General features: G+C 44.7%; 1 protein-coding gene across 39 annotated transcripts in view; it reads right to left on the bottom strand.

Moving 5' to 3' along the window:
• Positions 1-26,627, bottom strand: part of RALGPS1 (Ral GEF with PH domain and SH3 binding motif 1) — a 309,829-nt gene that overhangs the window by 277,779 nt on the left and 5,423 nt on the right. For 6 of the 39 annotated variants that reach the window (XR_010148843.1, XR_010148844.1, XM_063788293.1 and 3 more), the window contains exon 1: positions 10,891-10,914. The exons of 23 other annotated variants lie outside the window; for them this stretch is intronic. Coding sequence is in view for 2 of the 16 variants with exons in the window: in XM_063788286.1 (XP_063644356.1) it covers positions 10,891-10,927 (37 nt within the window). In the remaining 14 variants the exon portion in view is untranslated. Of the gene's footprint in view, positions 1-10,890; positions 10,949-26,627 lie in introns of those variants that run through there. 10 more of the 39 variants (XM_063788276.1, XM_063788289.1, XM_063788288.1 and 7 more) reach the window with 7 other exon arrangements.

The following is a 26,627-nucleotide window of genomic DNA, read 5'->3' on the forward strand; positions in this document are numbered from 1 at the left end:
AGGTGATCTGCCCATCTCGGCCTCCCGAGTGAGGCATGAGCCTCCATGCCTGGCCAAACCCTCAATCTTAATCAGGATCCAGGGAACATTTGCTTTGAGTATCAGCAGGCAACATTGTCTGGAACTAGAAGGGGTACTGTCTCTGTCCTGGGCCATCACGGACAGAGAAAATTCCTCTCTGTGGAACATGGCCAGGTCTCACCACCTCCAATCCCTCCATCTTGATCCAAGCCACCAAAACCTCCCATCTACCGTGAAAGCCTCTTACGCAGTCTCCCTGCTGCGCCCCGTCCCTCTATGGTTTATTCTTAATAGAGTGATTGCAAAAGCTAAGTCATAACTTGCATAACAATACACTAAAAAAGGTACATTTTCCTATATCTAAAGCATACCCAGCTGGAGAAAAACAGAATGCATCTTCCCCTTCTCCAAACAGAAGCTGAAGAAATATCCTGACTGATAAGAGAAGATGATGTCTGCCCCAGGGAACGACCTTATCACACAGAAGCAGAAAGCAGGAACTGCAGAAAGAATTCAGTCCATGGTATAAGGTACTGCAGAACCACTTGGGATGAGACCTGAGAACAGGCCTGAGGATATAATGGCAAGAGCACCCTGTGTGCAGTGTCAGGGAAGGCCCGATGCACAATGGGACCTGATGGTCCTGACTCTCCCAGAGCCAAGTACAGCAGAAAGGGGAAGGCAAGAGATGAGGGCAGCAGATTGAAGCTGGGGTTTTGAGGTGCCTGAGGAAGACTTCTAAGCACATCCTCAGACTGAAAGAGTTAGCAGAGGGCAAAATATTAAAAATGCAAGAGAAGGCCAAGCGAAGTGGCTCATGCCTTTAATCCCAGCACTTTGGGAGGCTGAGGCAGGCAAATCATGAAGTCAGGAGTTCGAGATCTGCCTGGCTAACATGGCGAAACCCCGTCTCTACTAAAAATACAAAAAATTAGCTGGGTGTAGTGGTGAGTGCCTGTAATCCCAGCTACTCGGGAGGCTGAGGCAGGAGAATGGGTTGAACCAGGGAGGCGGAGGTTGCAGTGAGCCGAGATTGTGCCACCGCACTCCAGCCTGGGTGACAGAGTGAGACTCCATCTCAAAAAAAAAGCAAGAGAAAGAGAGGACACCTGACAAAGACAGTCTTAGAGAAGTGTCAGACCCTGTTAGCTGCTTCCCTTGCAACTGGAGGAAGGAGTACAGTGGCCCACTCATACCTCACCTGGAGGAGGGCAGCAGTGGGGAGCCTCCTGGGCTGCCTCCTGTGGACAGGAAGACTCATGTCCACGGGGAGTGCCAGCCAGGCCAGGCGCCTACAACAACACCTGCAGGGCTAGATGAGACTCTTTCACTCTATAGGCTTGATAAATAGAATCACCAAAACTAGACTCTAAATTTCATCCACCAAGGCTCAGCTGATACCTTCTGGACAGACTAAGGAACTATCACAGACCAGAGGAAACTGATGAGACTCAATGGCTGAATGCACTGAGGGACCCTAGACTGGATCCTGAAACAGAAAAGGGACACTGTGGGGAAAACTGGTAACATCTGAAAAAGGTCTGTAGTTCAGTAAACAGTGTGGTACCTATTAATTTCATAATAGTACTGTGGTTATGTAAGCTCTGTACTGTTTTGCAGCTTTTCTATAAATCTAAAATAATCTCAAAATAAAAAGTTAAAAAAAATTTAAGGATTCTATATTCTCATATCCTATCCCACCCTCCCTCCCCACCCAATTTCCCTCCCCATAGTCTCCCTTAGGAACAGGTCTAAAAACAGGGGTCTCAACATTTCCTGTGAAAAACCATTATGGGAGGACTGCAGCCCTGGGTGTTGACAATCAGGCATTTTACACCTGTTACGTGTGGGCCAAACAGAAACCATCTAAGGTGGACTGAGGAGGCGTGTAGGGAGCAGGGGGTCTTGACCTCCTTTTCCCTCCCTCTTAGATCCTGCCAAAGGCAGAGGCATTACTGGTCTGGCTGGTACCAAGCCAGGTCAGGATAGGACCACATCCATTAGTGTCACTAAGTGCCAAAAGATCATCACCTATTCAAGACCTTCTCTTCTCTCCACTGCTGCTGTGAGATGTGTGGTGAACTAGGGCCTCTGCTTGAGCTCAGCCCCTCTCTGACTCCTGCGTGCTTGCCTAAGGGTGCCCACCAGGCCTGCATGTCCCATACACTGCTGCTGGCTGGCGGATGGTAAGGGACCCAGACACAGATCAAGTTCAGGCAAGTGGGAGGCCCCCATGGGCTGCGAGCCCATTACCTGCTCCAACCCAGCTTTGACCAGAGGGTCCTGTGTTGGGGTGCCAGGCTCATAATGAGGGTCTCTGAGTTCTCCTTGGCTGCTGTTCCTTCTGCGATGAGGTACCTCAGAAACCTTGAGGCAAGGGGTAGGTTGGCAGAACAGGATACCCACATTGCATTATTGGGCCTTGTTGACAAACAGCATTGAGTCCTGGCCCTACGACCTAATTTTCATAATGAACAGCCTGGTCCTTCCCTTAAAACAAGAAGGAAGCTGTCTACAGAGACAGGCAGGGTGGGCAAGGTCTGGTTGGAAAAGGGGCAGTGAAAGCAGTCCAGGCAGCGGTAGGAGAAAGACTTCAGGAGTAAAGGGCACACCCCAGGCGACAGGAAAACGGAAAACCTGCGCCCAGTTTCAAAGGCTCTTCAGGGTCAGCCCACATTCCACGGAGAGCACTGCAGGGTTGATGGTGTGGGTTGGAGGTGCCAGAAAGGCACAGGGACAGATGACACTTTCACATCAACCTCGACTAATAGACTATGAAGATAATGAGAGGAGTCCACCCATTTGCCTTCCACTCTCCAGGTCCTGCTGAAAAGACCAAATAAATAAAACATAAGGCCGGGCACGGTGGTTCACGCCTGTAATCCCAGCACTTTGGGAGGCCAAGGAGGGCAGATCACTTGAGGTCAGGAGTTCACAACCAGCCTGGCCAACATGACAAAACCCTGTCTCTACTAAAAATATAAAAATTAGCCGGGCATGGTGGTGCATGCCTGTGATCCCAGCTATTCAGGAGGCTGAGGCAGAAGAATCGCTTGAATCCAGGAGGTGGAGGTTGCAGTGAGCTGAGATTGCGCCACTGCACTCTAGCCTGGGCAACAGAGTGAGTAAGACTCCATCTCAAAAAAGAAAAAAAGGAAAAAATCTGTTGCAGCATTAAAATACAGAAAAGGATGACATCAATGAACTATAAATTATTAAGAATTTCTAGATTTCAAGCAAATGGAAGTGGACTAAAGAGAAATCTATGAATGATATCTATCCAGCTATAAAATCAACAATTTCCTCTGTACAAACAATAACCAGCTAGAAAGCGTAATGGCCCAAGAGCCCACTAACAAAAGAGAAAAATATCCAGAAATAAACTTTAAAAGAAATGTACAAAAATCATTTAAAGAAAATTATAAAACCTTACTAAAAGACAAAAAAAAAAAGACTTAAATCAAAGGAGAGACATTTCACTCCCTGGAATAAGGAGACAGTATTGTAAAGCCATCAATTCCACCCAATCAATCTATAAATAAAATGTAAGTTCACTCCAAATCCTAAGGGGATTCATTTTGGAACTCAACAAATTGATTTAAAATTTCATCTGGAAGAATAATTAAAAACAGCTAAGACATTTTCAAAAAAGAACTACAGTAAGAAGGGTCTTATCCTGCCAGGAAGTCACAGTCAATGATAAATGGCACAGAAACAGAGAAACAGATTTGCAGGACAAGACACAGTCCAGAACACAGGATCCAGGATATGCGAGGAGTAGCATATAACTAAGAGGCATTTCAAACAGTGGAGAAGATAGATTCTTCAATAAATGTTGATGAAACTATTTACTATTCACTTGGGAAAAAGAGGAATTTGTTTAAAATCTTGCTCAATATCATATATAAGGATAAACTTTTGATGGATTCAAGACTTAAACAACAACAAAAAAAGGAAAAATACTAAAGAAAACACAGATCAAATTTTTAAAATAATTTGGAGGTAAAAAAAAAAAAAGTCCTAAGAGTGATACAAAAGCCAGAAAACTACTGGCAGATTTAGCTACATTAAAATTAAAACTTCTATAAAGGAAAAGACATCATGAAAAAAATGAAAGGCAGTCAATAAACTGGGAAAAGGGTGTTTGTGATGTCACATGACAGATGATGAATTAACATCCTTAATACAGGATGGCTCAACACTCGGAAGATGGGTGGACCTGAACAGGGGGTTTGTTCTCTCTAAACCTCAGCTTTCTCATCAGGTGAAAAGGAGAAACTAAGAGCAGCATCTTTCTTACAGGGTTGGTGTGAGGATTAATATGAGCTATTTTTTGTAAAGCACTAAGCCCAGAGTTCAAACAAAGCAAGGAAATCATCAAATAGATAACCAGAGAGTATGTTCCAGGAAAGCTACTGACTGTAACACTGGCTACAAAAAAGCCAGGAAAACACTTGAAAACCACATAAATGTGCTCCAGTAAAGACAGTTAGAACACATCCATTCAATGGGATACTAAGCAGTAGATAAAAAGGTGAGGGAGATCAATACTTCCTGAGAGAGAGCAATGTCCATAAAGTCAGGGCACACTCACTTTCATGCTTTCATTCAATAACTATTTCCTGAAAAGCTAGTATATATCAGGCACTGTCCTAGATGCTAGGGATAGAGCAGTGAAGAAAAAACCCAAAACCCCCAGTATATTCTAGTGGGGGAAACAGACACTAAGTAAATCATTCAGCAAAAGATAAGGCTTGCCAGCTCATGGTAAGTGATAAAGAAAAAAGTAAAGCAGAGAAAAGTAGGCAGGGTGGGAGACAGGTCATAATTTTCTCTTTTTTTTACACTTATTTTTAATTTTTGCAGGTACACAGCAGGTGCATATATTTATGGGGTATATGGGATATTTTGATACAGGTATACAATGTGTAATAATCACATCTGGGTAAATGGAGTATCTGTCACCTCAAGCACTTATCCTTTGTGTTACAAACAATCCAGTTATACTCCTTTTGTTATTTTTAAATGTACAGTTAAATTATTATTGACTACAATCACCCTATCAAATACTAGATCTTATCCAATCTTCTTCCTATCTTTGAATCCATTAATCATCCCTCCTTCCCCAACAAACCGCCCCCCCCAACTAGACGAAGTCATAATTTTAAAGGGGGGGGGTATATGAGAAGTCCTCACTGAGAAAATGACACTTGAACATGTTTTAAAATCTTTATAACACATGTGAACACACATATAGAAGTATAGAAGGATATTCACTAAACTGTTAATATCACTGCCTCTTAATGGCATCATTGTATGGCACTTTTACTTTCTATTTTTGTACACTTCAATATTTTCTGGTTTCTTTTGAAATAGGTATGGAAAACATTTATGAGCAGCACAGCACCTAGGGGAAAAAACTGAAAATGAACTTCCACAGACAAGGATGGCTCAGAGCTGGGTATTTAAAGACAGCGGTTCCCAGGTTCGGGTCTGGTGCCTGGTGCTGCAGCACCACCTGGTGGCCAATCACCTAACTACTCAATTTCATACAACCATGCCGAGGAAGCAAGAGACAAGATGCACTTTTGTACACAACAGCATAAGAATATACCTGTCCGACGGATCACGAGGTCAGGAGATCGAGACCATCCTGGCTAACACGACAAAACCCCACCTCTACTACAAATACAAAAAAATTAGCTGGGCATGGTGGCGGGCGGCTTGTAGTCCCGGCTACTCAGGAGGCTGAGGCAGGAGAATGGCGTGAACCCGGGAGGCAGAGCTTGCAGTGAGCCAAGATTGCGCCACTGCACTCCAGCCTAGGCGACAGAGCGAGACTCCATCTCAAAAAAAAATTATATATATACATACACCTGCCCAATGGACAGGGACTGAAGAAAAGTACACAAACATAAACACTATTCAGTATGTTGGGGTGGCAGGTGGCAGGATCATAGCAGAATTTACGTGGCTTGGACTTTCCATCATAGGTTTATAATGATGCTTCATTTCTTTATTTCTAACTGTGCAATGGAACAGTCCAACACGACATCTGAATGTACTCACTCACTCAACAGAAGTGGAGTGAGAGGCGGGCTGGGCAGCACAGATTCATAACCCAGGCTATTTGCACATGGTAAAGAAGTGTGACAGGACCTCAGGGCACAGGTTGCTTGGAAAAGGAGGGATCAGCCTCAATGGGAGTGCCTGGGAGATAAGACCCCAGAACACTGGCTTGGATGAGTAGCCACACCCCTGCACTCAAATTATTAATCATTAATAGCTTGTACACAGACGACTGAACTAGTACCTCCTCGCCCAAGCCCAGAGGCGAATGAAACGTATCCCTTAGGTGAGCAGCAAGTGACTTTGATCGCAGAGGACTCTACCTAGAATACTGTTTCCTTCCCCTCCACCCAACAGGCCTCCAGCCTGGGTCCATGGCCTTCCTCTGCAGGCTCTCTGCTTAGCCCTCCGCAACGCTTGTCACTCTGACGTGCCAATGCAGCTGCTCCCTGCTCAACCATAAGAGCTCTGTAAAGCGAGGGTCATGTCTATCCCATTCACCCTCTATGTCTGTCTCACTCACTCTCAGAGAGGGACAGGACTTGGAAGTCCAACTGTCCTGGGTTTGAATCCTGCTCTGCCATCTACCACCTATGTGGCAAGTGCCTCTTGGCTTCTATTTCCCCTTCTGTAAAGTGGGGATACAGGATTGTACCCATCTCATATGGCTGTGGTAAGGATTAACTAATAGCAACAGCTGGCGCTCAGGAGTACTGGGGGTGCCAAGCACTCGTCTAAGTGCTCTATATGTGTTAAGTTCCTTAACTGAAGCCATCTCTGTGCAATAAGTGTTGATCACAGTGCCTGGCATGGGATACATGTTCAAATACTGTTATTTCATCCCCAGTTTCCAGCACAGTGCCCAGCATAGTCTATTGTGTTCTCAATAAAAATGAATGAATACTTCCCCTGCCTACTATGGAAAGGAGAAAGGTCGGAGTGAGCCTGTGATGCTCAAGCCACCCCATGAGCACCCAAGCTGCCTGGTTCTGCTGTCCCAAAAGGCTGAAGGATAGTACAAAGGGACTGGAAGGAGAGAAGGTGCCTTGACAGACACATGCGACCCTGCAGGACTGGGGAGCAATGAGGATCACAGAGCCCATCAGGGGAGCATGTTCTGTGCTGAAGTGCAGACCCTCTGCCCCCCTCTCCCACTTCCAGCCCTTAGAAGTGGCTCCGCTGTAGGTACAGCTCAGCCAAGGAAGGAGAGATTTGTGGATACCACATCAGGTCTCAGAAGGTCATTCGGGCACATCCCTGGCCACACCCAGCCTGCTTCTTTCACCACCAGCAAAAACGGGGGCTAGTTTGTCTCCCTAAAACCCTCCTCCCTCCTCTACTCCCGGCTCTTTCGTACTCTTCCATTCTCATTTAAATGTCACTTCCTGTGGGAAATCTCCGTGATGCCCTAGGTAGGTCCTTCTCCTACAGCTTTTAGAGCATCTAGACTTCTCCACAACACTCAAAACATTTGTCGTGAAGTGTGTGTTCATCTTCCTCACTGGACTGTCACAGCTGTGGCCACCCACAGCTTCCATGACTCGCAAAGCCTTTTCTGAGCAAGCCTACTTTGAAAACATATCCTTATTGCTATAGCCAAACCCAGTAGGGGTGTACAAATAAGAAGCCATCAACCCACCCTTCCTTGTACGCCCTCCCCCTTCCACCCACCTCACTTTGAGCCACCAAGAGCACATTCCTCCATGCCTTTCTGCCTACCAACATGTAATCATGCTGGGCTCATGCCAGAGACCAGGGTCATGGCCTCCATGCCTGCTGGGCCCAGACAGATCACGTCAATGGTGAAGCTGGAGGTTTAACAGAATAGGGACAGACAGGGCCTATGGCTACTACACCACCTAAAACTTTACATTTTCAAAAGGTGTAGCGTATTCAACTGGCCAAAGCAAGCATCAGAGAGGGAGATTAGACAGAGCTCCTCAGGTAGGGTAGCAGATTTTTTAAACCTAACGATATATCCTGGCCTTCTCTCATGCCAATTTCTAGAGAGCTGGCTCCTTTCCAACACTGCTGATGGGTGCTCCCCTTCTTTTCACCTTTTTGCCACTATAAACAATGATGCAGAAAATGGCATTGTATGTACCACGTTTTGCATCAGTGCTTTATTTCTGCAGAAGAGACTCACAGAAGTATACTGCTTGGATTGCCAGACACAGATATTTTAACATTAGGTATCTTCAGATCATGTTCCCCAAAAGTTGAACAATTCAGATTCCCACCAGTAATGTAAAGGAGCACCCACCTCCCCCATTCACTTCCTGACACTGGTTTTATCCATCTTTGTGACCTTTCTGCCATTTAACCTGTTGTTGTAACTTGCATCCTGGTAGGGATTATCTTTTGAGGCCAAGTTCCTTTCTTTCTCCTTGTCTTCTTTAGCTCCCATCTTTAGCCAAGCACCCCTAGGTTCCCTCACACCTCAGTGTGGCTAAGCTCTACTCAAGGAGATGCACATGTTAAAGCTATGTAAAACTTCTGAGAAGTATCTCAGAAGGGAAGGGGCACATCCTTCTTCCTCCTTTTCTCCTTTGAATCCTGGAATGCGGATGTGATGACTGGAGCTCAAGCAACCACACTGGGTCAGGAGGCAATCTGCTATGGATGGAAGAGTGGCAAGATATAAGGAACATGGGTCCATGATATCTTTGATCCCACTATACCAACCCTAGACTGCCCATCTTTTTACTTTTTTATGTGAGGATGTAAACCCATTGTCATTCAGGCATTATTATAGGCAACAAAATCTAGTCCTAATATAAGTTCTGATCTCTAATAGTCAAAACTGAACCCTTATCTCTCCTTCTGTAACACAATGAATAGCTATGTGGCCATGTTCTGTGTGCCCTATGTTTAAGTGCACTTGTTTCCCCACTCTCTCATCCTTCCTCCCAAAGCCTCAGGTATTGGAGAAATGGTTTAGAATTTTGTCTCAACCTATTATCATGTTTTCCCTTACAACAGATCTCCTTTATTTTTAGAACTCTTCATAATTTAATAATAGAAATTCCAACTCACAGCAGTTTAATCCATTGAGATTAAACTACATGCACTAAAAGATGTGCTGTTCCAGCCGTGGCTCATGCCTGTAATCCCAGCACTTTGACAGGCCAAGGTGGGTGGATCACCTGAGGTCAGGAGTTCAAGAGCAGCCTGGCCAACATGGTGAAACCCATCTCTACTAAAAATACAAAAATTAGCTGGGTCTGGTGGTGCATACCTGTAATCCCAGCTACTCGGGAGGCTAAGGCAGGAGAATCACCTGAACTATTTGGGAGATGGAGGTTTTCGTGAGACAGTATCATGCCACTGTACTCCAGCCTGGACAACAGAGCGAGACTATGTCTCAAAAAAAAAAAAAAAAAGGTGCCGTTCCTGTTCCCTGCACTCCTTCCTTACCTGTCTCCATATCTCTACTCCGCTTCCATTGTCCTTGGGTTAGAGAACTTCACTGGATATTTTCCTCAGGTACATTTAATAAATGTTTTGTGTCCTCACGTGTTTGAAAATGGCTTTCTTTTGCAATGGCACCTCACTGACATATTGGCTGGGTATATAGAGGACTTGGGGCCCTCTCCCTTTAATAGTCTGGAGATACCAGCCCACTGTCTTCCAGCCTCCAGAGTTGCACAGGGGAAGCCCAAAGACAGCCTAATTCTCTTTCCTTTGGAAAAAAAAAATAATAAATAAATCTGTTCTTGCTGCCTCTAAGTACCTCACATTTTCATTATTCCCATTTCTTGTCATTATTACTCTGTCACGAAATATTTTTCCTTTGACCTTCCAAACTACTAATTTCAGTTCTTCATTGACTTTTAGTTCCAGAAAGTCTCTCATATACTTTAATCTCCTCTCTTTGGAAGTTCTCTCCTTATAAAGTTCTTATGCAGTCACTCCATTCATCCTGCTTCAAAAGCGCCACAGCTGCAAGTATGAAGCTTGGCTTCCTTCTCTCCCTTCCATGGCCAAGAGTCCTTAAATGCAATGTCACTTGTCTTTGCCTGTCAGTGAGTGCAGGTTCTCTATCCCCTGTTCACAACAGACTGCTTGACCTCCTGCTGCCTTAGCATGCCTGAGGCTCGGGATGACTGGTCAGCTGTCATCCAGGTGGGCCCAGGTGAAATGGGTTAGCAGACTGCGGTCTTCCTAAGAGGAATGGAAACAGATTCTCTGCCCTTTGGTCCCTGTGGTGACAATGGGGGGAGGCAGTCCTCCCCTAGCTGAATGGACTCGGGCCAATTCAGCCCAGATTCCTCGGGACTGGCAGGATCCCACCAGCCCCTCCAAGAGCATAGGCAGCAAGTGGGCAGCTGCTGTGCTTCTAATGGAATCCAACTCTAATCAGACAGTGGAGAGAGCTCCACTTCTAGAGCCAGAGACGGACCTTGAGTCCAGTCCAACTCTGCCACTTCCTTGCTGTGTGACTTCAGAGAAATTACTCATCTCTGAATCTCATCTCTGAGATTACTCCTTTGTTGGTTTAAAGCACAGAGCATGTGAGAAAACCAAGACTGGTTGTTTCTAGCATCCTCCTTAGGAGAACCAATCAACTGATACATAAAGTTTTGGAAACGTGCTTCTTCTAAGTACTATATGAGTTACTTATAGTGTTGTTAATCATGCAATATCAAAGAAGACTGGGCCCCTGTGCAGAAATGCATCAGAAACTTTACCTTCTGCCTCTTTTGTGAAAACAGGTTGACGGAAGAGTGAGGCTACCAGAAGAATCTGAGAAATATTGTTAATATTTCAGCTTTTAACATTTGTTGTGGCTGTTCCTACCTAAACTGAAGCACCTAGGATTCTTCCAGGCAAACATTCTCTGTTTCTTCCCTTATTCTCTGGTTAGCTCAAGACCTGGGCGCCATGGCAACAAAGGGGACGGATGCTGGGAGCCATAACAGATTCCATGCTGGTTTCAGTCTTGTAACGTTTATTGAGCATCTCCTGTGTGTAAGGCATTGAACAAGACACAGATCTTGCCTTAAAAGAGCTTAAAGTCTAGTCAAGGAGATAAGGTAGGAGGTACAGAGTAGATCAAAGCAGCACAATGCAATGCAGAATGTGGCCAGGGCCACAGTGTCATGAGGGTTTAAGGAAAGGAGAGCTCCTGCGAGCTGGGGAGAGCAGAAAAGCATTCTTAGAAGAGGTGCCAAATGAGGTGGGCAGAATCTCAGGGGGCAAGAATGGTCTGCAGTGGTGGGGAAGGGAGGTCAACCAGTTCGTAGTTCCTTAAAGACAAGGCTCATGTCTTATTTGTCTTCACATTCCTTCACCCCATTCTCCCATGGCCAAACATAACTCACACAATGAGCTGGCTCTTTCTGATTAAGGGTCTGAAGCAAGGACAGCTCCAAGTGAGGAAGGGAGGTGAACTGGAAAGAAGAGAGGAGGGGGGCTTCTGGGTAGGTACAGGGACCTGACTGAGGTTGACGGGAGGTTGCCCAAGTAAGCCCAGCTGTTGGGGGAACAGACACCAATGGGAACACAAGGGTGACAGCATGACAAGGTAGCAAAAAGAGGTGTGCACAAGGAGGAGGCAGAGACAGAAAGACAGTTAAAAAACCGTTGACAGGAGAACCAATAGAGAAAACCCCAGAGCTTCATGTGGTGAAGAAGCCCCTAACACATCCCCTGTTTTGTGGCTCGCAGAGGCTGCCTGATGCCCTGAAAACCACTCTGCAGCGCCTCAGTCCCATCGGGCTCCGCTTGACAGGAGGTTTCTCTGACTACAGCACCACCCGGCTCCCCTGTACCCAGTATATACCTGTGGGTGCCCACACGGCACGACCGCCTACTCAAAATGGCACATTTCACTATGGTCAGGGCACTGGCTTACCAGGAATACATGCTAGATTTCATAATCCCCTAATCAATAGGACATACCTTCCCAGCACATCTCTTTCCAAACAGTAGCCACTATAAAAGTAGGGAAAATAATTCAATTTACATTGATGTTCCATATGGTTAAGACTTGTCTTTCAAAGCTCAGTCATTTGGACCAGTTACAGTGCTACAAGGTCTGACTTCAATCTATTATTTGAAATGTTAAAATACTTTTCCCACGCATCCACATTTGGTATCATCATTAGCCAATCAGGTGGCAAATCCTGTCCTAAAATCATGGAATTCATCCTATGTGGTCACTATTTTCCTTTCCCATCATGCTTTGGATACACGCTGTGGTAAATAAGCATGTAAGGTGTGCATGGGGAATGAACCCCAGAGAAAACCTGACACTGTGGGAAAACGCATTCTGACAGGCCAAAAACCGAGCCAAGGCCTCGCGCACCACCCAGCGAGAAGGGACCTCAGGAATGCCTGGACACAAACTCTCCTGCCACAGGTGCATGTTGCTGTGTGAAAAAGAGTATAAAGGCAAGGGAGGGTGGGTGTGGCACACCCCCCCCTGCAGGCACACGCAAGCATTGTGCACAAGGTGCTACGAGCTCCGTGGCCACTTGTCTCCCATGGCAGCTGTTCCAAAGCACCCCCTCACCATACCCCACACCTTACTCTACACCTGTGCACCGCCAGTGCAGGTTACGAGGGGGCAGCCTCACAACCTCCTTCACTGAGAGAAGGTGACTTCTGCTCCCTCCTGACCCTCCTCTAACCTGGCCTTCCCCTCCCACATCTGATAAAGGCATCCACTGAGAGCCAGGGCTGGTGGCAGGCCCTGGACTTGGGGTGCACTCCCAGCTGCCAGTCAGGCAGTCAGCCCCTTCTCTGGCAACCTCAGTCTCTGCCGCTCCCTTGGTTCTTCTCTCTGCCTAAGAACATCTTCAGAACAGCTTTGACCCTTGAAGCCCAGGCTACTTTCCCGTCAGACACTCACCCACTCAGTAACCCCTGCCCGAAGGCTGGGGTCACACTGGCCCCTCTGGGGTCCCAGAACCTCCTGCTACTAATTGTTGAGACTAGTGGCCTAAGGCTCTCCCACCTCATGGCAGCTTTAACCTGCTCACCAGCCCCTCTTTCTGGAGTCATCCCTCCAGCCCTGATGATGCCCCGTCCCTCTTTCTCCTCCCATTTCCTTAGCCTCGCTGGTCTCTGGCCTCCCCTGCTGGCTCCTTTCTTCTGTTTGGATGCCACACCAGCGCCGCCTTCCTTTCGTCCTCTCACCAAGCTTCCTCTTCATTCTTCTCAGCCCTCCGGCTGGGTTCCAGGCCCCTGCTCCCTCGCCAGCTTCACCACCACCCTCCCCTGTCCCACATTTCATGATCCTACAACAAGGAAAGCAACCCTAACACAGGCCGCCAACTGAATAGCGTGAAGCTCACCCACTCAGCCAGCTGCGTCCACAGCCCGGCCTCGGCTCAGACTGCCCGCTCTTGTGGTGGCAAGCCTTGGCTCACCAAACTTTACGATCCTTCACGACCAACAGTTAAAAAATATTAAGCAAAGCACCTCTAACATGTATATATGTATTTGTAAATTAATTATATGTTCTAATGTTTCAACATTTTTGTTTTATAAAAATGTTTTTACAATATTTTTGTTTTATAAAAATGTTTTTAAAACATTTGTTTTATAAAAATGTTTTTAAAACATTTGTTTTATAAAAATGTTTTTAAAACATTTGTTTTATAAAAATGTTTTTAAAACATTTGTTTTATAAAAATGTTTTTAAAACATTTGTTTTATAAAAATGTTTTTAAAACATTTGTTTTATAAAAATGTTTTTAAAACATTTGTTTTATAAAAATGTTTTTAAAACATTTGTTTTATAAAAATGTTTTTAAAACATTTGTTTTATAAAAATGTTTTTAAAACATTTGTTTTATAAAAATGTTTTTAAAACATTTGTTTTATAAAAATGTTTTTAAAACATTTGTTTTATAAAAATGTTTTTAAAACATTTTTGTTTTATAAAAATGTTTTTATAACATTTTTGTTTTATAAAAATGTTTTTATAACATTTTTGTTTTATAAAAATGTTTTTATAACATTTTTGTTTTATAATGTACATTATATAATGTACTTTATATAAATGGACTTGTATGGTCTATAACCTTTTCTATCTGTATGAACATTATGTTTGTGAAATTCATCGGATTGTTTTAATGGGCTTGTACATTAACTCTAACTGACTACAGTATTCCATCATGGGAGTGTACCACGTGTATTATCCCTTCTACTACCAATGGACACTGGTATTGTTTCCAGTTTGAGCTATTACAGATGGAGCTGCTAGAAGCGTGACTGAGCATGCCTTCTGGTACACATCCACATGTATTTCTTTGTGTCTGTCTCAAAGTTGGGTCGATACCAAGGAGTGGAACTGCTGGGTCATAAGGTATGTATATGTTCAGCTTTGATAGATGATGTCAATTTTCCAAAGTGGATAGACCGATTTATTCTCCCACCAGCAGTATGAAAGCTGATCGCTCCACAACCTCACCAACATAATATTGTCTTTTTCCCCCTTCATTTTAGCCATTCTAGTAAGAAAGATACCACCAAGTACCACAATCCCTTTTCAAGATGAGGACAGGGAGACTAAGTGCCTCTCTCAAGCTCACAGACCCAATGTGAGTTGGAAGAGGCACCCAGATCTTCAAATATGCTATGGTTTCCAAATATGCTAAGGTTTCCACCATGGCCAAGTATTGTTTCCAACGTAACAGCCTAACAACAGAGGAATTCTGAAGCACTAGTAAAAAAAAAAAACGTCTGTGGACTATGCTAATCCCAACACATTGCTCCTCTATCAACTCAACTTTAAGGCAGACACACAGAAAAATGTCTGGACACATACCCCAGGTATTGACAATGAGATGATGGCTGGTTCTTTCTTTTTTGTCTATCGTTCTTATTTTTTTACAATTAAAATTTAATAAGAAAAAGTTATTTTTTTAAATTCAGATATAATTTATACAACATAAAATTCACCTTTTAAACCATAGAATTCAGTGATTTTTAGCATATTCACTAAGTTGCACAACCACTGCCACTATCTAATTCCAGAACATTTTATCACCCTACAAAGAAATCCTGTACCCAACCCATCAGCAGTTACTCCCCACTCCCCCTGCCATGAGACCCAGCAACTATGAATCTACGTTCTGTGTCTCTTTGGGTTTGCCTCTTCTACACGTTTCATACAGACAGAATCATACGGTATGTGGACTTTTGTGTCTTGCTTCTTTCACTCAGAATGTTTTCAAGGTTTATCCATATTAGGCATGAAACAGTAGTTTATTCTTTTTTATGGCTGAATAATACTCCTTTATATGTATATGCCACATTTGGCTTATCTGTTCATTAACTGGTAGATATTTGGGTTGTTTCCATTTTTGGCAATTACTAATAATGTTGCTATGAGGCTGCCCGCTAGCAGTCATCCTCCCTCTCTTCTTTTAGGTAGACACATGGCTTCCCTGAGTGTAGATTACATTTCCTTGCTTCCCTTACTGATAGTTGTGGCCGTAAGACCAAGATTAAATGACTGAGATGTAAGAGGTATCGTGCCGAATTTCTGGACAGTAGCCCTCAAAGGCTGGAATGCATATGGAAAGGCTAGAGCTCTCGCAGCCATTTTAGGCCATGAAGTGACTTTGGACTTAGAAGGAACCTGGGTCTCTGACTATGCAGGCTCCATACCTACTCTGGCCTAATTACCTTCTGACTTCTTGCACATAAGAAACTTCTACCTTGTTTATGTCTTTGTTATTTTGCATTTTCTCTCACTCATAGCACAACCTAAAGTGGCTCTCTCACAAGGAGAGTGATAAGAGTTAAATGAGAAAATATAACACAGATAGCCATTTTTATATTCCCTCAACAAAAAGTTTAGCACTGCTTTTATATAGTAGGCAACTCAAACATTTGTAGAAATGAATAAGAATCTGGAAAAATAAAGGCAATTTCACTCATTTAAAAAACTATCTTGACCAGGAGCAGTGGCTCACGCCTGTAATCCCAGCACTTTGGGAGGCTGCGGCAGGCAGATCACTTGAGGCCAGGAGTTCAAGACCAGCTTGGCCAACCCCATCTCTACTAAAAATGAAACCCCATCTCTACTAAAAATATTTTTTTAATTAGCTGGCTATGGTGGCACAGGCCTGTAATCCTAGCTACACAGGAAGCTGAAGCATGAGAACCGTCTGAACTTGGGATGTGAAGGTTACCGTGAGCCAAGATTACGCCACTATACTTCAGGCTGGGCAACACAGCAAGACCCTGTTTCAAAAAAATTAAAAATAAATAAATATTTTTTTACCAACTTAGTTTTCCAGGTAAACATCATTTTTTCAAGCTTTATAAAATATCTCATAGGAATTGCATTAAATCTTTGCCAACATTTGGAGATATAATACTGTCATTATTACTATATTTAAACTTCTTTAGAAAGAGCCAGGAACTGATTGATTTATTTCATCTTACCCATTCAATACATATTTAATATGAGGCTCCTCTGTCACAAGCCTAATTATAACAATGGGGCTTTGGAGTTAAAAAAAAAAAAAAACTAAAATAAAATAAATAAACAAACATTAGGTAAAGAATCCCAGTAGCCAGGCTCAATGGCTCATGCCTATAATCCCAGATTCTCAGAAGGCTGAGGCAGAGAAGCACTTGAGGCCAGGAGTTCAACACTAGCCTGGGCAACACTGCAAGACCCCATCTCTAAACAAAAAATTTTTTAAGCCAGGAGTGGTGGCGCACACCTGTAGTCTTAGGAGGCTGAGGTGGAAGGATCACTTGAACCAAGGAGTTCAAGACTTCAGTGAGCTATGATTGCACTACTGCACTCCAGCCTGGGCAACAGAGCAAGACTCCATCTCTGAAAAAGGAAAAATAAATCCCTAATGCCACTTCCCCTCAATGTCTATCCACTAAAATACTCAGGGAAGTAGAAGTGGCAATAAAAATTTGTATCAGTCGGGCACGGTGGCTCACACCTGTAATCCCAGCACTTTGGGAGGCCAAGGCAGGCAGATTACCTGAGGTAGGGAGTTCAAGACCAGCCTGACCAACATGGAGAAACTCCGTCTCTACTTAAAAAAAAAAAAAAAAAAAATTAGCCGGGCGTGGTGGCACATGCCTGTAATCCCAGCTACTCGGGAGGCTGAGGCAGGAAAATCGCTTGAACCTGGGAGGTGGAGGTTGCGGTGAGCTAAGATCACGCCACTGCACTCCAGCCTGGTCAACAAGAGCAAAACTCCGTCTCAAAAAATAAAAAAATAAAGAAAATTTCTATCATCACTAAAGACTAAGGTTATTTTGTCCTCATCACCTCCAGGTGTTGATTCAGAATCTCTTGCCTCTCTTCTTCACAGCCAATAAGACTACTTTGATCATACTTAATAGTTTCTTCCTTGTACCTTTTCATTTTCTATCATGTCCTGTTTTTATGATTCTCCACTGCTATCCTTATCCTCTCAGTGTTTCAGTAATTTTGCCAGTGGATCTGGTTTTCCCTCTCATATGTTGCTAATCTCATACTGACCTTGTTACTGTTGATGTTGTTCATTTCAAACATTTATTATACAGGTAGGCTTTGGTCCAGTGGAGATATCTACAGAGGTACTCACATGATGGTCATCACCATTATCATCACCATTTATTGAACCATTACTCTGTGACAGATACTTTGCTAAGCACCTTATCCATAGAAATATGCCACCAAATCCATGCAATAATTCTCTAATGAATTATTAGAGAGAAAGTGAGAAAACTGAGGCCCAAAGAGGTTAGGTAACATATCCAAGAACTCACAGCCAGTAAGAGTATCCTTGGCCGGGCATGGTGGCTCACATCTGTAATCTCAGCACTTTGGGAAGCCGAGGCGGGTGGATCACCTGAGGTCAGGAGTTTGTGACCAGCCTGGCGAACACAGTGAAACCCTGTCTCTACTAAAAATACAAAAATCAGGCAGGTGTGGTGGTGGCCACCTGTAAACCCAGCTACTTGGAAGGCTGAGGCAGAAGAATCACTTGGAGCTGGGAGGTGGAGGTTGCAGTGAGCCGAGATTGTGCCACTGCACTCCAGCCTGAGCAACAAGAGCGAGACTCCGTCTCCAAAAAATAAAAATAAAAAAAAAAGTATCCTCACTGGTAGTATTTGTGCAAAGGCAGGATTTGAACACAGCTCAGTCTGCCTCTTATTCTGAAACATTTCTTTATGTTCTGTAGGAGCTGAATAGCATTTTACGTTCTGTACTGGTACACATATCTCATCATCCTGCCTCTACTTTCTATCTGTTCCCTTCTCTTTGCCCAGCATTTGGGTTTCTCAGCTCAACCAATATTAATTCCTTTTCTTCTTCCTTCCCTAAGAAGCAAAAGGCATCACACCATGGTGGTCAGTCCTGGTATTAAGGACTCCCCCTCAAGTTAACCCTGATCCTTCTCACTACTCCTCAGCTGTGGCTTTCAGCACCAGGGTCAGTGGCAACTGGATCTGTGCCTTTGTCCTACACTCCAGGTCTTAGGGTTGAGGATAATACTAACAACACACACAATGGATCACAGATCAGTTTCCCACTGGACCTCTCAGATTAAAGGCTCTTCACCTGCTTCTGTAAGCTGAGCTCAGTCAGGCACTTAGGCTTACCAGGGAGACAGACTTCCACTTTTACCAATTTAGGATACCGCCACCAGCAGTCTGAGTAGATCCCAAGTACTCTAACTCTCAGACCCCAACAATAAGTTCCAGAAATTCTATAACAGGCTTTTCCCTGCTACCCAAGCACAGGATACAGAATGGACCAGGGATGCACCCCAACCCCAAGTCACAGATACCTACCCACGCATTGCGTTAGTCTAATCCGAATGTTTTAATCATCTTCTCAGACTCAAACTGTTCCGATCAGCTGCCTTTCCTAGGACCCAGACACACATCCCTGAGGTTGCAGATCCATCCTGAACCTCACAATGTTAGATGGGGGAGGGCACAACTTTCTGGCTTCAGCGGATAGAGATTTTAGTCCCGAGGACCAGCAATAGAAGGCATGAGGGAATTGCTTGAGAAGGTTGCTGGGAGGCGCTGAAGGGGGTAGAGACTGTCTGCAGCAAACAGCCTCTTTCAGAGTCTTCTGCACACGACAACAAAGGTAACTGAAGCATAACCTCTCATGGGAGACTGGCTCTGACACTAGTGTAAACAAATGTTGACGGGAGGCACGGAAGGCTCAGCTCTAGGCAGCAGGGCAATAATTCCCTAATGAATTACTAGAGAGGAAAATGAGAAAACTGAAGCCCTGCAGGGAAAGAAGTGGAGGTTGGTGCCCCCACCACCGGTTTCCACACCATCGTTCTTCCTGTCTTTCTTCCTAGCTGCCCATTCCTCCTCTTGCTTCTTCCCTGACTTCCACTTCCACCTCTCATGCTGACGCTCCCCAGCAATTCAGCCGGGACTCTCATCCACTACCACACAGCCTTCCTGAGTGATCCCATCCTCTCCTATGACACAACTTCAGGGGCCAGCTATGCAAGAATGACCCCAAGTATCTCCTGGGGCATCAGAACCATCTGTGAAAGCCCTTAAACATAAGACTACCAGCCTCCCTCCCCGCAAACACTACAGAGGACTCTGACGCTCTAGAGTGTGAGAACCACTGTTCCAGCCTAGATCTCTCTCTCAGCTGCAGATTAGCAGGCCAGTCACCAAGTGGGCAGGTCCACCAAGCAACCCCTCATCCATTCCAAACTCAAAATGGCCCAAACCAAATTCACAACCTTCCTCCTACCAACCCAGTATTCCTTTCACGTTTCATAGCTCAGTGACTGGTCCTACCATCTCATGGCACCGAGTGAGAAACTCTGATATCGCCCTTCCTCCCATCTACCAAGTAAGAGAGGCCTCTACATCAGTTTCTTTTGAACCTGCCTTCTCCTCCCCATCCACCTAGCCAGGACCCCATCATCCCACTCCTGAATTCCTATAATAACCCTCACTCAGCTCCCAATCTCTAGTCCCCTTTCACACCATCATCCTCCACACTGCCACCAGGACTATAAGTGACAATCCTTCTCTCCTCTTAGAGCTTGAACGATTCTCCACTGACCACAAGACAACACCTACACTCCTAGGCACTGCCTGCAAGTCCCTCTGTTAACTGACCCCAAACCACCTCTCCAACCAGATCATCCTCCCTCCATCCTCCACCATAAATCTCACACTCCAGCAACACCACACTGTCCACCATCCCTGAAGCACATCATACTCCCTCCTGCTTCTGTACCTTTGTACAATCTGTTTCCTCTGCCTGTATCCTGCTTCACCTGGAAAAGTGAAAATCTTTAAGAGCCTGTGAGTCTTACTCGGTCCCATGAGCTTCCATTTCCACTACTCTACTTCCCATGACACTGTATTATCATTATGTATTTACTTCTATCTGTCAAGTCTTGGTGCTCCTGAGGGTAGGGTCTGCAGTGTCAAGCCCTATTACATGCTTAGTAAATGTTTACTTAATGATTGAAAACCACTAATGAGGTCCAAGTATTTGCTTCCACACCTTCAAGAAGCAAAGGAAGCAACCAATCTCTAAAGCAATAAAAATAAGGCCAACTGCTATATTGGAAACCACAGGTAATGTTTCAGTAATAGATGCTTTTGGTGACAGCTGGGGAGTTATGAAAAATGAGTCAGCAACTACATAATTTGTCCATTATTTCTGGCACAGTCCAAGGAAACAAGGCCATGACCAGAACATGAACACTGGTCTCTCCCTTGCTCTCAGTACTTTAGCCATGCTGGCTCCCCAGTACATCTGGAGTCCTCCATGCTCCTTCCCCAGCTAGGATGATGGCAGATGCAACTGCCACCTCTCCACCTGGCTAGCTTCAATTCATCTTTCAGGTGTCAGCTTAAAGGCCCCTTCCTCTGGTAAGCTGTCTCTGACTCCCCTAGCAGGAAAGCCATTAAATGTATGGTCTCTTAGCACCTTATACTCCTCTTTTGCAGACATCAGTGCTATAATTTTTTTTTTTTTAAGAGATAGGGTCTATGTTGCCCAGGCTGGTCTCATTACGTTGCCCAAGCTAGACTCAACTCTGGGACTCAAGCAATCTTCCTGCCTTAGCCTTCTGAGTAGCTGGGACTATAGGTGCACAACACTATGCACTGTAATTTTTTTTTTCTTTTTTTTTGAGACAGAGTCTCACTCTGTCTCCCAGGGCCTGAATGCAGTGGTGCCATCTCAGCTCACTGCAACCTCTGCCCCCCCGGTTCCAGTGATTCTCCTGCCTAGGCCTCCCAAGTAGCTGGGATTAAAGGCACGTGCCACCATGCCCGGCTAATTTTTTGTATTTTTAGTGAAGAGGGGGTTTCACCATGTTGGCCAAGCTGGTCGTGAACTCCTGACCTTGAGTGATCTGCCTGCCTTGGCCTCCCAAAGTGCTGGGATTACAGGTGTAAGCCACCACACCCAGCCCCTGTAATTACTTTTTTATGTACTTGTTATTATTTTTGTTATTTAACCTTGCTACTAGACTGTAAGCTAAAGGACAGCAAGGACCAGATCTGTATTTTTATTTTTATATTTATTTATTTATTTATTTTTGAGATGGAGTTTCACTCTTGCTTCCCAGGTTGGAGTGCAATGGTGCGATCTCGGCTCACCGCAACCTCCACCTCCCAGGTTAAAGCGATTCTCCTGCCTCAGCCTCCTCAGTAGCTGGGATTACAGGCATGTGCCACTATGCCCAGCTAATTTTTTGTACTTTTAGTAGAGACGGGGTTTCTCCATGTTGGTCAGGCTAGTCTCGAACTCCCGACCTCAGGTGATCCGCCCGCCTCGGCCTCCCAAAGTGCTGGGATTACAGGCGTGAGCCACCACGCCCGGCCTGTCTTTTTTTTACCACTGTGGCCTCACACTTGGCATAGCACTGGCACTCAGTAGACCCTGGACAAGAACTGCATGGATGGATGGATGGCCAGATGGGCTAGTAGGCAAGTAGTTACGGAGGACAGGGAAGAATAAGGAATAAGACTACCTTCAGTTATTGGTACAATCCTTTATAATCATCCAGCTCTCTTTGTTCTGACTTAAGCCTCATAACACAATCTCAGATATTAAAACTGGGGCTTTCCTACTGAAAAAGGATGCATGCACACCAAAGATATTCCTGTTTACATGGAAAGTGGGAGTCTCAAAGCAAATGGACACATTTGGCATTCTGACTTCATATTCATTGATCTTTCTATATACCAGGCTGCTTCTCTGTTCAACAAGTACTACTGGCTATATTGATAAAACTAGGTTCCAAGAATCTCTTAGTCCTTAAGAACCCCCTGAAATGATTATCATGTTAACAGACCACAACAGGCACTGTCTTTTCTTAACTAGCCACCAACACTGGACTAGATATTGGAGCTGTGTGCTAAGTCAAGTTTGCATCCTTTTCCTATACAGTCACACTGCAGATTCAACAAAGGCCCCTGAAGCAGACACTTTCATCTGGGATAAATGCTTCACCGTGGGCATGGTTTATTAGCAGCAGTATATGAACGGCAGGCAGCTGTTGAGAAACTGTTACATGCATATGGACATGTTCCAGTTCATGGGCTTTGTCAGGTGGGGAATCAGGGCACCTCAGTATGAAACTCTAACAAAGCCTCCACCCTCATCTGGAAAGTGGAAAGAGTAGACTCAATGATTGGTAACCATCAGGATAGACGGACACTATATATGATAAGCACAAAGGCCATAGTGATGCTCATTGCCAAAATGTCCCATAGCAGATATAGCCAGAGATACATTAAAGAAATAAACCAACTGAAACAACAAGTATCTTCTGAAAACAGCAAAGGATGCTACATATCAATCAGCAAGTAACTTCTAATCTTACCAAAAAAGGTTGTCAGCCAGGTGTAGTGGCACTTGGGAGCTACTTGGGAGGCTGAGGCAGGAGGATCGCTTGAGGCCATGAGCTGAAGGCTGTAGTGTGCTATAATCGCACCTGTGAATAGCCACTGCACTCCAGCCCAGGTGACTCAGCAAGACTGTGTCTTCTCAACGAGAACACAAATTTTAACCCTAGTTACAAACTAATCATCACAGGTACCAATAATTACTATACTTTAGCCATTTACAGGAAAGTTCAGTATTTTCTGACCCATAAGCATGAAACAAGACCTTAAACCCATCATTCCAAATTTAACTCAACTCCTCAAATTCAATTATCAGGAAACTGAAATATCTAAAACCAAGAAAAACTATTATAAGTACCTTTTTCCAATGAAGCCCTGTCGCCTTATCTCACCTGCGACTTCTACAATGAGTGTGTCAGAAGCCACACCTTGAGGCAGCCAGGAGCATGAGAAGAGGCACTTGAGGCATCAGGACCCTCAGCTTCTCTCACAGCTACATCTTGGGCAATGTGTTTAACCTCTCTAAGCTTCCATTGTCTTCTATGCACATCAAAACCTGCCCTAGCTACCTGCAGAATCAACATAAGGCTGGAATAAAAAGTGTGAAGAGACCTTTTTAAGTGTTGAAAAGGGTTGAGATATTGTATAATGGACAGAACCTCCGATCTAACAACCTTCTCATTTTATAGATTCAGATCAGTCACTGGGAGCCCACTATTTACTCCATTTGTACATCCAATAAACACTTAAGGAGCATCTACTACAGGCCAGATGCTAGGCTAGGCACTGAGGACCTGCTGGTGGGCAAAACAGTCACGGCCCATGACCTGATGGGACTGTACTGCACCAGGAGAGACAGACATATCCAGCAATTACCCTAGAAAGCATATTCTTACACCTCACCGGCCATGCTAATGATGTGGTCTTTTTTCTGACAGAAATTAGAAGCCACTGGAGGCTTTTAAGCAAAGGGAATGGCATGCTCAGACCATTCTGGCTGCCTTGTACCAGCCCTGGGGTAGGCCCTGAATACGCAAGAACAAATGTGGACTCTCACTCTGTAAAGTCTAGAGAAAGGTCATGAGAGAGTCACTGGTGGGCACAATTGTACTGTACGCTACGGCAGGGCACACAGTGAGAGAGTTGTGGGAGCCCAGTAGGAGAGCAATCTATAAATGCTAGTGGACTGAAAGTGTTAGAGATATGGTGCCTAGAAGGAAAAAATAAACAGCTGCACAGAGGACTAATCCTCTCTGTAATTCCACATAACGAACTTTATGCCAGAGAAAGACACAGCAAATTGTCTTGAATCTATTAACTTGTTTTCCATAAATATTTAATTATTCAGAAATATGCCAAAAGCACAAACTTCCCTTGCCCTAGTTATCAGGCTTATACAACAGTGGGTGATAATTACTGTATCCAATAAACATGGACTTAAATACATTCCCTATTCTTCCTTTCATCTCAGATGATTTTAAAAGAAACCTATGAATGTCAAGGCCAAAGATTCAAATTTTCTTCTGCTTACTCAAAAATTGACTTAACCTTAAAAAATAAATACTTAAATCCTGAAGAGGGAAAGTATCATGTTGCATTATCAGTTTATATTAAAGACCAATCATTTACACAGAATAATGGAATGATTAAACAGAAAGAACTTGAGAAGCAGCCCCCAGTTCCTAAATGGGCCTGAGACAAACGCGCCTAGAATGGCTCCGTCCTCTCCCTCACCAGTACCCTATGTCTTTGTGGGAGCTGAGGCTTGCCTCTGCAATCCCAGCGCAGGAAGAGTTCTGCCTGCCACCCTGGACATGCTTCCCAGCCCCCCATCACCAAGTACATGTGTGTTTTAACACATTGCTTGTGCAGTAACTCATATAACTTCCATAGGCAATACATTAGTACCCTGAGAAAAGCATCCTAAAAATCTTATAACCCCGGGTGAAAAGAGGACACTATTCTAGCTCCCACTTCCTGGGTGCTCACAATGTGCAAGCCCTCTGCTAAGCCCTATTTTGTAGCGTCTCCCTGAAACCCTGTACGAACCACACAAAGGCGTGTACTATCTCACCTCTTGTATCGATGAGGAAACAGAGGTATAGTCATTTGCTCAAAGCCACATGGCTTGTGAGTGATGGTGTCAGGACACAAACCCACATCTGTTTGTGTCCCAACTCCAGAGTCTGTGTTTTAAGCACTGCCCTATCTGCCTCTCTGATGCTCAGGAGATAAATCTCCTGCAAAGAAGAACACGACAGACTTGAAAGCTCTACAGAAAAACCAAGGAATTATTTGCTGTTCTGGGTCTTCAGGTCTCTGCGCTCCTCAGCAAGCACAGGCGAGACAAGTACAACTCATGCCTCTCCTTGGGGAGAAGTCATGGAATGATCAGTGCAGGTACTCAGACAAAGAAAAGGTGTTCACAATGATGACAGGTGAAATGTATCTTTCAGAAGAGCTCATGCAGAAAGTGGGGAGGAAACACAGACAAGCCTATAGCCCTGGAGCCATAATATCAGCCACAGGGCTGGTGAGGAAGGTCCTGAGGACTCCTTGAGCGCTTGGTGACTTCAGAGTTGATTTCTCAGACGACTTGACCTTCACATTCAATACCTAACTTTCATCATGACCACAACACTATCACTAGGACCCTGAGAAACAGCTCAAGAGGTGCTTCTTGGTTCTCCCACAGCATCACGTATAATTACAATAGTGAGCACTCTGTAAGCATTAGCTTCCCAGCAGGCACTGTGCTAAACACTGCACTGCATTATTTCACTGAAATCTTCAACAGCCCTAAGTTAGGTAAAACTGCTATCCCCACTTTACCAAATCAGTAAACCAAGACTCAGAGCTGGGAAGACACCTGCCCATGGTCACACAGGTTGTCTGTGACAGAGGCAGGATTTGAACCCGGGTCTGCCTGGCCCCGAGCCTGAAACTGCTTGGCCACTTCACGAGAGGTTCTCTGTTATGGCCAATCGCCTTCAGTCACCTTCTGTTTGTGGGTGACTTCTCCACTGACTGTGAGATCCCAAAGGGCAGGGACAAAGCTTCATCTGCATGTGTCCAGCATCCAGTACAAGGTTTAGCCCAAAGCAAGAGCCCAGCAAGGCAGGTTAATTAATGCTCACCTGAAGAAAGTCAAGTGTACTCTCTGCTACGAAAGGAGGCCCAGAAACACTCCTCACAGAAGCCAATCTAACCAACTCTTCCCCCAAGTTAAAATCTATGAGCCACCTACTCAGCTCCTTTGGCCTGCACCTCCACAACCCCAGCCCAAGGCAAGGGAGAACAGCCATACTTCTGTGGAAAGGAGAGGTGGGTTTCAGCAAGCATGAGCAGCTCATTCCAGACTTGTCCATTTTTCTGCTTCCTCATCTTGACTTTCAGCATCTGCAACAAATATTTCCTTCTTCCCCATCCCTAAGACTTTTTAGGACAAGTATCATCAGCCATACCCAAAGCCTACAGCTAGCATATAGCACAGCACATGCCTGTCTCAGAGTCAGCACTCAAATATTTGGGGAGTGAAGAAGTAGAGTCCAGAGAATGGGTTTCACCAGAGACCTGGTGACGTATAAATAAGAATTTGCCACCACTTAGTAGTATGATTTGTCTAAGCACAGGTCCATCACACTGTTCAACAAGAGCCTACCCTGTGTCAAGCTCTGGAGACCCAGCAGCAAAGAAAG

This window comes from Pan troglodytes, chromosome 11 (genome assembly GCF_028858775.2).
Source record: "Pan troglodytes isolate AG18354 chromosome 11, NHGRI_mPanTro3-v2.0_pri, whole genome shotgun sequence".
Taxonomy (NCBI): domain Eukaryota; kingdom Metazoa; phylum Chordata; class Mammalia; order Primates; family Hominidae; genus Pan; species Pan troglodytes.